Source organism: Colletotrichum siamense (assembly GCF_013390195.1).
Source record: "Colletotrichum siamense strain Cg363 chromosome Unknown KSG_Cg363_contig08, whole genome shotgun sequence".
NCBI classification, from domain to species: Eukaryota; Fungi; Ascomycota; class Sordariomycetes; order Glomerellales; family Glomerellaceae; genus Colletotrichum; species Colletotrichum siamense.
Genome location: NW_023501021.1, coordinates 2,890,368 through 2,903,976, shown reverse-complemented (window position 1 = coordinate 2,903,976; position 13,609 = coordinate 2,890,368). Strand labels below are relative to the sequence as shown.

The 13,609-nt window shown below is 57.4% G+C and overlaps 2 protein-coding genes across 2 annotated transcripts; one reads left to right on the top strand and one right to left on the bottom strand.

Annotated features, from left to right (window-relative positions):
- Positions 1-10,694: 10,694 nt before the first annotated feature.
- Positions 10,695-11,504, top strand: CGCS363_v012311 (NADPH-dependent aldehyde reductase-like protein; the record flags this gene model as incomplete). Its single annotated transcript, XM_036644160.1, has 1 exon — positions 10,695-11,504. The coding sequence occupies one exon, from the start codon at positions 10,695-10,697 to the stop codon at positions 11,502-11,504; it is 810 nt and encodes a 269-aa protein (XP_036490354.1).
- A 232-nt stretch (positions 11,505-11,736) lies between these two features.
- Positions 11,737-13,034, bottom strand: cfr1 (Cell fusion protein cfr1; the record flags this gene model as incomplete). The annotated part of the gene is made up of 2 exons (XM_036644159.1): positions 11,737-12,834; positions 12,963-13,034. The coding sequence occupies 2 exons, from the start codon at positions 13,032-13,034 to the stop codon at positions 11,737-11,739; spliced, it is 1,170 nt and encodes a 389-aa protein (XP_036490234.1).
- Positions 13,035-13,609: the final 575 nt, after the last annotated feature.

Sequence of the window (13,609 nt, the reverse complement as noted above, 5' to 3'; positions counted from 1 at the left end):
GAAAGATCATGAAAATCGATGCAAACTTTTAAGGACAGTCGCTCTTTTGATAACTCTGTCGAATTCGACGAGATGGAAGATGACTTTGCAGCTAACGAGGTCCTGCTCTGCCGTGGCCAAGTCAGGCACCTCGGCCAGTCTGCACCATGACCGTGATGACGGCAGCATCGTCATTTACGAACAAATATTCTTTGAGATCATCTTTGACTCGGCGACTTCGCAGACAGATTACAGCTGTGGGAGCGGCGCAACATGTTGTTGGTAGGTATTGAAGGTGACAGGAAATTCACCTGGGAATGGGCTGATTAGCGCTTAGATAGGGCCAGAGTTGCTCGCTATCAGGACGTCGCGCCGCTCCAAGGCCGCACCGCGTTTAATTGGACCAACTCAGACCGCAGTCGCCGATTTTGGGACCTTCACCCGGTTTAGGCAAGACCCAGTGTTAGGCTCTTACAATTCATGATAGCACGACTCTGGCCGGATCCAACCTCATGATCTTCAGAAACAACCCAGTTCCATTACCGAGCCCTATTGCAGTGTGTACCTAAACTAGGGCATGCTTCAAGGGCTTTTCCACGATATTTGGTCATCACATGGGCTCTCTGGTTGCACTTCGCGCGTGGCTCTCCTAGGGAAAACTACGTAGGATTCGAAACTCAATGCTGAGGTGCATCGTTCTCGACCAGACGATATCCACGTCCGGTGAACCGTGCAAGCACGATTTCCACTTACCATGCCTCGGCTTGTAAAATCTACGAATAATTTCGAAATCAAAAGCAGCTTGTGCTCCGGGTGAAGGCTGCGAGACTTGATCGAAGGATGTGGTGCCAGTAGCTTCGCCACGTCGTGGCAGGTCTGCAGCTTACTGAGCGAGAAACTTACCATGTCGAACAGACCACATGAGCGCAGCGGCGGCAAAGAAAAAGGGAATCCTTCGCGGTATGTATTAGCCATTGCTCTGCTACGTTGCATCGTTCTGCCTGAGTACCAGCCGGAAGAGCTTACTTCAATGGAATCAGGCGTATAACGAGTAAACTTGCGAAGCGGCAAAGACAACCCTGACAACACAGACGACGGAGAAGACCGCCGAGACGACAGAGATGATAACGAGGATGGCTCCATGCAGCTTACTTGATCTGCAAGTGGCTAGCAACATCTCTTTACGATGATTTAATAACACGCTGCCAAGTTGCCTGCTACTCTCCCCGCGCGGGACGAACAGGAACTGCACCCTACAATTTTCACACATGAAACACCCGCTGGCGTCGCGCCGGCGCCGCGCTTTCCGTCAAGACGGAGGGCTTCAAAAGCCGTTTACCAAGTCTCGGCTTTGCGGCGTCGGGGGACAGGCTTTCCGGCTGGGAAAAGAAACTTGCGCGCTGGTGCAAACATCCACATCAGACACACTCAGCAAAGCAGGCCAGACTCTTCTGGGGCAAGGCTGGCAGGCAGCTTGCAAGAGTAGTCGCGTATGAATGTGTGGCTCGAAACTTGGCAAGACTGGGCCGGGGGGCGGCGCTGTGGCGACGGCGTCTGTCCGAGGGCCGGCCGAAAGTTGCAAGCTTTCCTATTGGGTGGGATGAAAATAGCTACACTTGGAGCTTTTCGACACCGATGATGGAGGGGGGCTGGCTTTTCCAGCAGAAGGGGAAAGAAACATGAGGAAGAAGGATATGACGGGCGAAAGAAAGAAGGTTATGGCGGAAAGCGGGAGACCACATGGCTTTCCTTATTTGTGTGTCTCAGTGGCATTGGAGAGTCGGATAAGGTCTCGCCGCCGTTGCAAAGGAAGACGGAAGCGGGATGAGAGTGAGTGGACAGTTATTCTGGCCCAGTCCAGGCCAGCCATGGAAATTGTTTATTTCGTGTCGTTGTTTTTTGCTGTTGAATCTTAGATTTTTACGAAGATGTTTCAAATGACTTGATTCAAAAATGACTCACTTTTTTGCGAGCAGGAGAGACATGATGTGTTACGTGACTGATGCATGGAGGATTGATGGGGGCCAGGAAGGACGGACCAAGTGGAGGAAGGAAGACATCTGTCACTTGTTTGCCATCTGAAGGTTTTGACGGGAGTCACACCTTGGTTGACGGATTTGGCGGGGGATGGGTGGGGAGGATCATGGTGGATGGGTAAGGAGGAGCGCGGAAGAGGAAGGGGGGTCCCCTGTTCACTTAAGAGTTGGTCCAAACTCTGGTGAGTCCAGGAATCGTAAAGCTGAACATCCTTGCGATTTAGCCATGTCTTGGGCCTTTTTCCTTGGGGTTGGAAATGGGGGAGTTTGGGTGGTGGTGTTTGGCGTCGGACAGGTTCGGCACGGCCTGCGGGCTGGCAGGCTGCGGCGTTGTGAGCGTGTGAGCGTGTGTGCGTGGGAGTTTCTTGTTTTTGAGGGCGCATGTTTCGGCTCTCGTTGGGAAGGAGAGACATTCGGCGGCGAGAGGGCGGGTGCGGGAGGAGACTAAGCGTTGCGGGCCGGCGAACTGTGAGGGTTGTGAGGGGTTGCGGTTGTGGCGATGGAGAGAGCTGACGGAGGCACACAGGGCGGCGGGCGATGTGTGAGGGTCAAGGGATACGATACGGGATGGGGCCGAAGGTTCAGGTCGGTTGGAAATAGTCGGACGGGGATTGGGGGCTCAGATGGCACTCTGGAGTCACATCGGGATCACGATCTATCGATCTGGGAATGCTGTCGGGGACGATGGAGTGGATGGGAGTAGAGGGATAGCAGGATGGAGGCCGAGGGAGGGGGCACAGAATGGAGTGTCGTGGTGGTAAAATGGGACCTCACCTAGGTAGGTATATCGAGCCGTGTGGGTGGGAACGCTGGCGATACGGAGGGGAGGAGGAGGGCCCTGACTGAGGTGGACGGTGCTGTGGATCTGGAGAAAGCAGGGAGGAGCCCGCCGGGGATCCGCCCGGGCAACGACGACAACCTAACGACAACGACGACGGACGGAACCTGGATCTTGGGATAAGTTTAGCGAGCGGGATGTGCACTGCAGCTTTTTTGTGCATGGATCGTCTTTTGGTGCATCGCAGAGTGCCAATTGGGGGGCGTTGGGGTCCCTCTGGGGCCTTTTTGGGGGGCCAGAGATGTTCAGCGTAGCATCGGCGGCGGCATGATGTGAGCAAGGGCAGGGCCGTCATTCAGCTGCACAGGGCATGGACAGGGAGGTGTGGATGGATGCCCTGCAGAGGCAGAACTGACGACATGCCGACCTCGATATGCCAGATTGGCGTGTTTGATGGCATCTCATGTCTGCGATCACAAGCAGCCTTGTGGTTGGAATGTGATCCAAAGTAAGGTTTGTGAGGTTGGTCTGACGAATAATTCTCGGCGCGTGTCTTGAGATGAGCTAATCTCACGTTGATATTGAACATGGACATAACTCGGATGGCTTTCATCAAGTGCTCGATCCATTTGCATCATACCATACATAACCCTAAGGTACCTTAAGGCAGGGTAATGATAATGAATGAAGCTGGGCGTGAGCTCTGAACTCAGCTCCCTCTGGTGTGCCTGAAGGGTGCAGAGCTAAGGGGGCCGCTAACGCTTGAGCCCGTTGACGGCGTTGAGACGGTTTGGTTTTGGTTCTGACTGTTGCAGTGGCTGTTAGTGAGGGACCCGCTTACTTGGACGTTTCCATCCTCAGTGGGACGGAGAGCTCCTCCTCCTCCAACCTCACACTCACTGATCCAGCCCCCAAGTAGGTGAAGGCGGTGCATCATCGCGGCTCGGCTACGTGAGTACCGGAGCCAAGGTTCGTGTAATTCAAGGCAGAATCTCGAAAAAGTTTGATTCTGGAAATTAAGGCACTTTACGTAAGGTGCTAGACGCGGCACACGACCTGAAGGTGCGACTTGAGGGAGCTGCTTCAGCCGAAAGAATAGCCGACGTCACTTCACTCATGTTCCATTGCTTGTATCCCCAATGCTGGTGGCTACACATTTGTTACAGGTTCCGCAAGCAATTGCACGCGAGCATCGCCGCATCTCTGTGTATCCCATGGCGCGAGCGGTATCTTGCGATCCCAGTAACTAAGTGGGAGAGAAAGAGAGAAATGACAGAGCCAAAGGCAAGCCACAAGCCACAGCGTGCCTGCTCGCGATGAATGCAGTTCGCAGCTTAGCCCGGGCACCCTCCAAGCCACCTCTTCTAGCCCCCTTCCTTCCATTATATGACAAGCCCCGTCGCATAACGCCTTAGGTAAGGCAATCACCTAGGTACCTACCAAGGAGTAGTCCGATTGCGCTTTTCTGCCTCTTCCGCCTTTTCTGCGCGTCCCAATCTCGGCATATCGTGTTTGGTGGGTGGACGCTCCCATCCGGGCCGATCAACGGCAAGCCTCTCCTACCTGCGGATACCTCCACGAAGGCATGTTGGGTTCTGGATCCAAGCAGAAATACGCCATCACGGATAACTGGCAAGTGTGTTCAGTATGACGAGCGGACGTGAGAAACAGCAACTACCCAACCAGAAGCCCCCTTCATCTGAGACGGGACACGAAGGCTGCTGTTGCCAGTTCGTCACACGGCAAGGTAGTCAGAACAAGAGACACGCCAGAGGACCCTCCTCATCGTTCCTGTCTGCATCCGCAGAGTCCAGTTCTAACAGTTCTTTCGATAAGAATGCACTTTGGGCACGTCTACCCCTGCAGCACACCAACTGGAGCGCATATCAAGGCAGTGGATCGCGCGCTGCTGCATGGTGCTAATGTTGGGTGCTGCATCGCTGGGCCGCCGGCTGCCATGCCACTGCGCTGACCTGCGCAAACATCCCTACCGCATATCCCTTGCTGGGGTCACCCAGCGGCCTGGGGCCACCACCCATTTCCTCCGCGGCACTTCCCCCCCGATCCCCCAACCGAGCAACCATGTCCTTGTCCGACGCACGCCAGACTGGTCGATCGTCGTCTGGTTTCTTTTTTTGCTCTCTCTCTCGCTCGAATCTTCCCCTCTACAGCTGTCTTTTGCTCAACTCCGACGCAGCGCAATGCACCGCACCGCGGCTGCCTCGTTCCGCCGCGCTGTCTTTCTGTCTGCGGAGAAGTTCTGTGCCATACTGACAGCCGACGAAGGGAAGAAGAAAAGAAAAAGCAACTTCTATTGCAATGATTGTCCCAGACTACTGGCCGCACGGTGATGCCCCCGGGGGCCGCCTGCCAATTGAGGAGCTTTACGGGCTCAGGTCTTCCGCCCCCGTCGCAGCTTCGGCCTTTCTTTCGTCTTCACTTCTCCGCCTCCACCTACTTGCTCCTCGACCCCCAATATGGGAGATGTAGGAGTGGGAGTGGCCCTGTCGTTTTCAAGTGACACTGGCACGGCACACTGGTCGAGCCCGTCTGCAAGGCGCCGGCAAAAGAAACATGAAGCTCCATTGTGGCGCTTGTCACTTTACGTTTTCCTTGGTTCGAGTTCCTTCCTCTTTGATCGTTTCCGGGGGCCAAGACAGTACACAACGCGTACAGCGAGCACTCTCCTCTTTCTCTCGCTGTCTCTCACACAGACACACACTCTGGAAGCCAGCAGCCCGGGCTTCCAATGTCTTGGAATACCTCGTGGACCGTCTTCTTTCCCTTCAACGACGCCTGGCCCGTGAAAGAGGAAAAAGAAAGAAAATAGCATTGTCAAATTCGCTTGAGAGGCTATCCCGACCCCAAAGTCTCAGCGCCACGAGCCCACTCTCCGCCCGAGCCCCTAGACGACGGTCTAAAACTCTTAGTGACGACGCCCTCTTCCTCCCTTGATCTGCCCTGGCCTGTTGCTGTCTCGTCTGGTCCCCTCTCTTCGCTCGACTTCTCTCTCTGGACACCCACCGCGTGTGTCTATGGACACTGCAATATGGCAGCTGTGAGTCTGTGTATGTGTGTTCTCCCTCCCCCGTCCCTCAGTCTTCTTCCTGACAGAGTCTGGCCATGGCGCAAGCCCTGAGTCCTCTGTAGCCCTCGTTCCCATCATTTTGCACGGACGCCTCCCCGCGATGGTTTGACGCTTCCACTGCCTCCGTCTGCCACCGTCTGTCTCCCCTCCCGCCTTTTTTCCCTCTCTCTCTCTCCTCGCTCAGGTCTAACGGTCGCTCAGAGGGAATCCGGCCGGACCAGAACATATATCGATCCCTGCCGTCCGCCATCCTGCGCTCGAGACCCGAGGGATGGTCCTGTCTCTCGAGGTGTTGCTCGATGAACCCTGATATTTTGATCTCCCCCATCCTTCATCTTACATCCCCCTCCCCCTCTCTTTCTGCTCTTCACCTACTATTCCGGTAAACGACAGCTTGGGACCCTGGATGCAAATCACGGTTGATCTCCCTCATCCCGGTTGCGTGATCATCATCCCATTACACTGACGGGTGTCGCCAGACGTCCCGTACCATCATCACACATAGCTTGCTACGCCGCAGGCGAGTCGCGAAACCCACCACAACTGTACGACTGCTTCGTCAAACACTTGGACTTTCAGGTCCCGTCTACCGTGGTAACCTTGGGCATGTCATCCCAGGACAGTCAATTGCACTATTGGACCTCCCGCCAGTGACGGAATGGCCATCTCCGAGAGCATCATCCACAGGGACTCCGAGGTCATGGCTGTGTCAACGAACTTGGGTCCTCCTCGGCTGGACCTCTCTCTAAACAGAGGTCGCCGGGGAACTTTCAGCAGCTTCGGCAGCGACGGCGAACGAGGTTTCTCTCCGCGCCCAGCCAGATCATCAAACGACCTCTTTGCGCAAGCACTCAGCCGGATCGACACCGCGGACTCCGATTCCGAATGGGGCGCCGTCCGCGCTCGCGCCAGGGAAAACAACGACAGACAGGGCTTGGGCGACCTCATTGAATTCTTCCGGACCAACTCACCCCCACCGCAGCGCTCCGAACAACGATCCGTCTTCGAGCACGACGAACCCCAGGACGAGGAGGAGGAACCCGAGAGGTGGAGGCTGTTCAAAAAGCTGCGCCGCCCGCGCACCCGCGCCAGGTCGGAGTCGCCTGCCCGTCGGCCACGGACCGCGGGACTGCCCAACTCTGCCGTCGCGTCCAAGACGGCGAGCGGAAACTCGCATATCGCAATCTCTATTCCGTTGGAGTACTGCCACGTAGGACCGGACTCCGACTGGGCGCTCGCCATCTTCAATGCCACCCCGCCGCTCCCCCCTACTCCTGCCCGGGGTAGCGAGGATACTCTCAACGGACAGGTAAGGCCTTACGCCAGTGAGCGCACCGTGACCGTTCTCAAGACCGTCAGCGAAAAGGGATCGCTGTCGACACTCAACACCATGAACACCATGAGCACGAAGTCGCAACGGTGCAAGGGGGTCAAGGGCAACGTGTCTATCTGGCCCAAAGTCAACCCCAACCCCCTGAGCCCGCCCAGAACACCTTATTCAACGCCGCCAGGAAGCTTGCGCGGGAAACCGAGTGTTTCCAAGCCGAAGCGCGAGCGGTTGCCGTTACCCCCACCGCAGTACGCAGAGCTCCCGGCATCACCTGTAGTGATGCCCCAGACCCCCAGCGAGAACATTGACAGAGAGTGCTGGATCTCGGAGAGCCTTTCGCAGCCTGCGAGCCCACATCACCAAAAGCCAAAGAGCAAGTCTCCAAGGAGACCGCAGAACATCGTCCTGCCGCCTCGACGGTCGAGCATCAAGATTGTGCGGCCCAAGACAGACACCGCGAGAGACAAGCCTTCGATTGACGGCTTGATTGGCGGCGGCACAAAGCGTCAGAGTGTCGCTTTTGATGGGCCTCAGCTTAGTCCAGGGTACTCAGAAGTGCCGTCTCTAAGTCCGAGCATTGCGACGACGGAATTATCTGAACCCGTCATCTCAAGAGCCCGACCCGCAAGGGCCTACTCGACCGCATCGGTCATACTCCAAGATTCAGAGTCAATGACGCCAAGACAGTCATTCACCATCCGGCCAGGGAGTAGCGACACCAACCAAACTACCCTGGTGAACGGTTCTATAGCCTCTCGTAATCCGTCAACGAGGACCGCCGCCTCCAGACAGAGTCGCAGGGACCGCGTCAAGTCTCTGAAACACAGAGACATGGAGGCCCTTAGGGCCCTGAAGCAGCTGCAACAGGAGGATGACGGCGAAATCACGCCGAGGCCACAGACAACTGAGACGGTCATTAGCAACCTCCGCCTGCCTTCTCGAGATGGCACGTTCGGAAGGAACTTCCGTGGCATGGGGACAAAGCTCTCTGCGACAAACTTGGCCAACATGGCTAAGAAGGAACAGACATCGTCAACCACCGACTCGAACGGCAAGATCTCCGACTGGCAGGCCACCCAGCAAGCAGAAACGCCAGGCTGGGAGACCGCGCAGGAGGAACTGACTCCGGGGTGGGAAACCGCTCGCGAAGAGACACCGACGCCGGACTGGCTGAGCACAAGCCTCCTCAACGACACCATGGCCGCCGCGGATTCCGCAGCGAGCAACTTCGACAACAGCCTCTTCAGAGACAGCACCGCCAGCTCCGAACCGCCTCGCCGGTGGGGAAGCTATCACCGCGGCAGCTGGGCTAGCTCTGTGCCGCTCTTGGACCGGATAGGCAGCTTCGCGCCTTCCGATGCAGACGCCGCCCAGGTAGGCCAAGCTGTCGAAGACGGCTCCTCTCCCCTTCGCCCAGCCAGGATGTCTCGCGCCGACTCGGCAACCCTCTCCCAGGTCGACTCGGCCCGTCTGACCTCTCCGCCCCTGAGCATAGTCGACGCCGAAGTAGACCTTCCGAGATCATCCACAGAGCAATTCATCGCCGGCAGCATCGCGGCGTTTCCAAAGCCTGGCTCGGGGCCAAGGCTCAGTGCAATCATGCCCGTGGCCGAAGTCGTGCCCACAGGCCCCATGGACGAGAGGTGGTCAGCTTCAACCCTCAACTCCCCAATTACAGTAGTCGAAGTCTCACATCCCACTTTCCCAAGCAGCCAGACCACCGTCGCGGCCCAACCTTCCAGCTCGACCCAGCTCGCCCGCCCGCATACCGCAGGGAACACGAACCCAGAGCTCTTCAATACCGCCCGCGGCTCCGCAGACCTGCAACGACGACGCCAGCCAGCAGCCGACGAAGGCGACGCAGCTGAGACCGCCACCCTCCGTCCGAAGAGCCGCGCCCGCGCCGAGATCGAGGAAGCACCTGTCGACCTTCTCTCCATGTCCGCCAGAGAGCTCCGCAACCACTACGCCTCCCTCCGCAGCGCGCGGGTCAACGACCTCGCACACGAGATGCTCCTGAACCAGGAACGTCTCGAGATGCGCATGCATCAGCAAGAACAGAACCAGATGCTCTTCATCGACCGTCTGGAGCGCTGCATGCACGAACTCAGGAGCCTCCCAGGCTCCCCCTTTCTCACATCCCCACCCCTGGACTGGCCGCTCGACGACGACCACGACTTTGTCTACGAGGAGCACCGCATCAGCCGGGACGCCCGGCAAGAAATCCGCGTGCGCAGGACCGGGCGGTTGCAAAGTAGGTCGTCACATCATCAGCAGCACCAGTCCGAGTCCCAGCCGCGTCGGAGGCTTGCGGACACCCGAGACGACTTTCTGGATTTTGACGGCGCCTTCATTGACAACCACGACCGCGATCGCAGACCGCGCCGGCCGTCAACTTCACACAACGCCTCGTCCCGTCGGTCAGGGGCCCCTCGAGCCCGTCGCCACGGTGCACCCGTCCTCCCTCCCCTCATCACCCGCGGCGGCTTGGACTCTCTGGACCCTCTCATCAGGGAGCTTCAGTTTGCCGCGCGCGTGAGCCAGGAGACGAACCGGACAGAGCGCATCCGGACACCGCAGCCCGGTGGTCCGAATGAGTACTACTACAACATGATTTAAAGCGGGATGTTGACGATGTTTCTTATTTCTTTTCCAATATTGATCAACGTGGACCGTGGAGGGTATACCTTTTTCCTTTTGTGTCTCGTCCTTGCTGCTTTTTTTCTTTCCACTGTTGAGACCTGACGGCCGGGGGCTGCGCGAGTCTTCAATCGGGTTCGGTTCAGCGTTGACGACTTGTACGGAGGCTGCGGGAACGAGTTTCTTTTGTCAATGGGCTTTCTCGGGAGAACCAGTCTCTCTCATGCATTTGTGATGAGCAGATGTCTGGTGTGATGTGTTTTACGTATCTCATTACCTCCATCTCATGACCAACTTTCTCCTGGGCGCCGCAGATGCGGCCGCCAATCTCTACAATCAACGAAGAGTCACCAAAGATATTGTCCTCTACACGTGCATTTTTTTTTTAAAAAAAAATTCGCTATGCTCCCGTGAAGATGCTGATCAGAAACGGCCGCTTGTTAGCTCCCGATCCGGACGCCAGTTTAGCCAGGGGAATTGTCGTAGATCCGATCGAGGAAAGAAGTCGTGCTAGGTGAATCTGGATGTAAGGCGCTTCCAGCCAATGACGTCGTTGCGGACCGCATCTGAAATGCCCCAATATTTTGCAAGTCATGATGTCTTTGACTTGGCTCGCCTGAAACTCAATTAAGCAAAAAAAGAACAAATTCCTGTCTTAGCAACGGGACGAACCACATGCCTGATGTTCGGCAAGAATTTACACAATACATGTTTTGGAAGCTCAGACGGCTGGCTTCCCAATAAACCGCGACACCGTGACACGAGACCATCTCAAGCCCCGAACAAGAGACGAACTGCCCCCAAACGATAAGAAAACCAAAAAAAGAAAGAAGAAGACAAACAATGTCCAGCCCCTGGATCTTCGTCTCCCCCTCCTCCAGGGGCATAGGCCGCCACCTGACCCGGCACCTCCTCCTCACGACGCGCGCCCCGATCCTCGCGACCTGCCGCGCCGCCGACACCACGGCCGCCAAGCACCACATCCTCGACGCCCTCCCCGGCGCCGAGGACCTCGCCCCGCGCCTCAAGGTCGTCCGCCTCGACGTGACCGACGAGCCCACCATCGCCGCCGCCGCGGAAGAAGCGAAGGCCCTGTTCCCGCCGGCGACGCACCACCTGCGCCTCGCGCTCGCGACGCCGGGCATCCTGCACCCGGAGAAGGCGCCCGCGCAGATCGAGTACGACGCCGCGCTGGAGACGTTCAAGGTCAACACGCTCGGCCAGATGATGCTCATGAAGCACTTTTCGGGGTTCCTCCCGCGCAAGGCCGTCTCACTGGGAGAGCATGAGGAGGGGCTGCCGCCGGGGAGGGCCGTGTGGGCGGCCATGTCGGCGCGGGTGGGCAGCACGTCGGACAACCGCAAGGGCGGGTGGTACAGCTACCGCGCGTCCAAGGCGGGCGTGACGAGCCTGGCCAAGAGTCTGGATCTGTGGTTGGGAGCAAGGAGCGGCGAGAAAGCGATGGCCGTGGCGTATCACCCCGGCACCGTGAAGACTGGGTTGAGCAAGGCGTTCTGGGATGGGGTGCCCGAGGGGAAGCTGTTTGAGCCAGAGTATGCCGTCGAGAGGATGTGTAGCGTGCTCACGAAGGAGGTCGGGTTGGAGGGACGAGGCAGGTGTTGGGACTGGCAGGGGAAGGAGATTCTGCCTTGATGGAGACTGAGATACCCCACGAAAGAGGCAGACAAGGGCTGTGGTCATGATAATAAAAGTGATAATTCTGAAACTTCGTAAAATTCCGTCCAACTTACTCTATAAATGTCGTGAAGAAAAGGCTACTAGTTGTACATGAACCCGAGACTTCTCCTCTGATAACTCCTTGCTGAGAAAGGACCGCAATCATTCTGGCTCCTTTTTAGCTAGCTCCTCGATCTCTTTCTCGTCTTCACAAGGCAACATTTTCGAAAGATGCTCCGTCAGGGGATGCGCCCGGCTTCCCGGTCGGATTGTCCTCGTCGCCTTTGCCCTTCTCGCTGCTCTCGTCATCTTCCTCCTTCGGGCGGTGCGCAAGGTTCTGCTCCTCCTTGTCTTCGAACCGCACCTTCTGCTCTTCCTGGTCGGCGATCCTCTTCTGCTCCGCTTCCTTCTCGTCGTCACCGGCCGTTTGCTGCTCCTCCTCTGCCTTGGGCGCAGGTGGCTTCTCCTCGGGAGACTTGGCGGACGAGGCATCGCCGTTCTCAGGCGAGGTGCCTGGAGGAGGTGAAGGTAGTTCCTTCTGTGTTTGCGGGCTCTGCTGCTGAGGCTGAGGCGGCGTGGGGGCCTGCTGGAGCTCGTCACCGGAGGGAACCGGCCTCAGAGCGTCGAGGTAGAACTTGGTGACACCGAGAATGCGGCCGTTCTTCTCGCAAGCCTCGACCCACTCAGGTCGCACGACGGGGATGTTTGTCTCGACGGCCTTCTCCCAGGCCAGGCCGCGACCCTCAGTAGTGACAAAGTGCGTGGTGTCGATGCGGACGCTGTCGACAATCTTGGCACCAATGCGGTCGACGGCGGCGGCCAGCGCCTCTTTCGTGGCGGCGGGCATGATGCCCGTGGTGATGGTGATACCGCTGAGGTCCGTCATCTTGTGGGTGCGCACGACAACCTTGTCGGAGCTGAAGGTGCCGGCAGTGGTCCGCAGAACGAGGTGGAAAGTATAATCGGTATCGACCGCCAGACCACTGATCTTGGTGCTGTGCATCTGCAAGGGGCGAGGGATGTTGCCGGCCTTTTGGCCGTTGCGGTACAGGGAGAGGGAGATGAGGTCGGCGGTGGCTAGCTCGATAGGGTCCCATTCGAGGACGACGGACGTCTGCGTGGCATTGCGGCAGCGGAGGACGGGTGTGGTGGGCGCTGAAGCACCGAACGCTGAGTAGATGCGGTCCTGGAGCTCGCGGAAGGCATTCTCGGTCTTGCCTTCAGAGTTGAGGTTGCGGGAGACGGTAATATCGACGATGCTGCCGGAGGAAATGTTGGGAGGGAGAAGGATGGAGGGAAACTCGATCTGGAAAGAGTGAGAGTCAGCAACGAGACATCAAGGGGTAATCTTGATCGAAGAAGCAGGCGACGTAGCTGCTCCCGGGAGCTTCAAGGTGCCTGCCTCCAGAAGGGCATGTATCTGGACAGACTTACCAAGCGCTTATCAGGCGTCAAGAGAACCGTGACGCCAGCGTCGACCTTGCCGACGGTCAGGGAGACAAGCATCGTGGGCTGTGCTTGCTGGTGTTGAGGGGGCTGACCCAATGTCCCTTGAAACGATACGTAATTGGTCTGCAGTCGTGACAGTCCGAATCAATTGCTTGGGTTGGGTTGGGAATCACTGTTGTCGCCGGTCAATGCCCGGTTTCCGAGGTCTAGGTTTGACTCGCGATAACTTCGTCGAGGGCAAGCGGCGACGGTTTGGATTTGCTGTGTAGCGTGTTCGTAGAGGCCGAGACACATATGCTGGGTCAGAGATGCAACGTCCTCTCACTTAATTAACCAGGTTGGCAGCTCCAGAACGTCTCGGCTGGCAGCTCTGCGCTAGCGATGTGATTCGTCCTCAAGTGCTGCTGTGTCCTGGCCTGGGCAAGCAGGAAACAAGCACAGGTGCATGGGTACGTACCCTGCCTGCCCTGTGCTTCACCCTGTGAACTTCAGAAATAGCTCCCCGCCAGCTTATCATGCTTGTTCATTAGAGCCAATGCGTATGGCCTGTGGGCTTCACGTTGGCTGACTTTGGTGACAGTGCTTGCTACATTACATGCTGTAGCTCCGAGGACTCTGGCAATGACCGACCA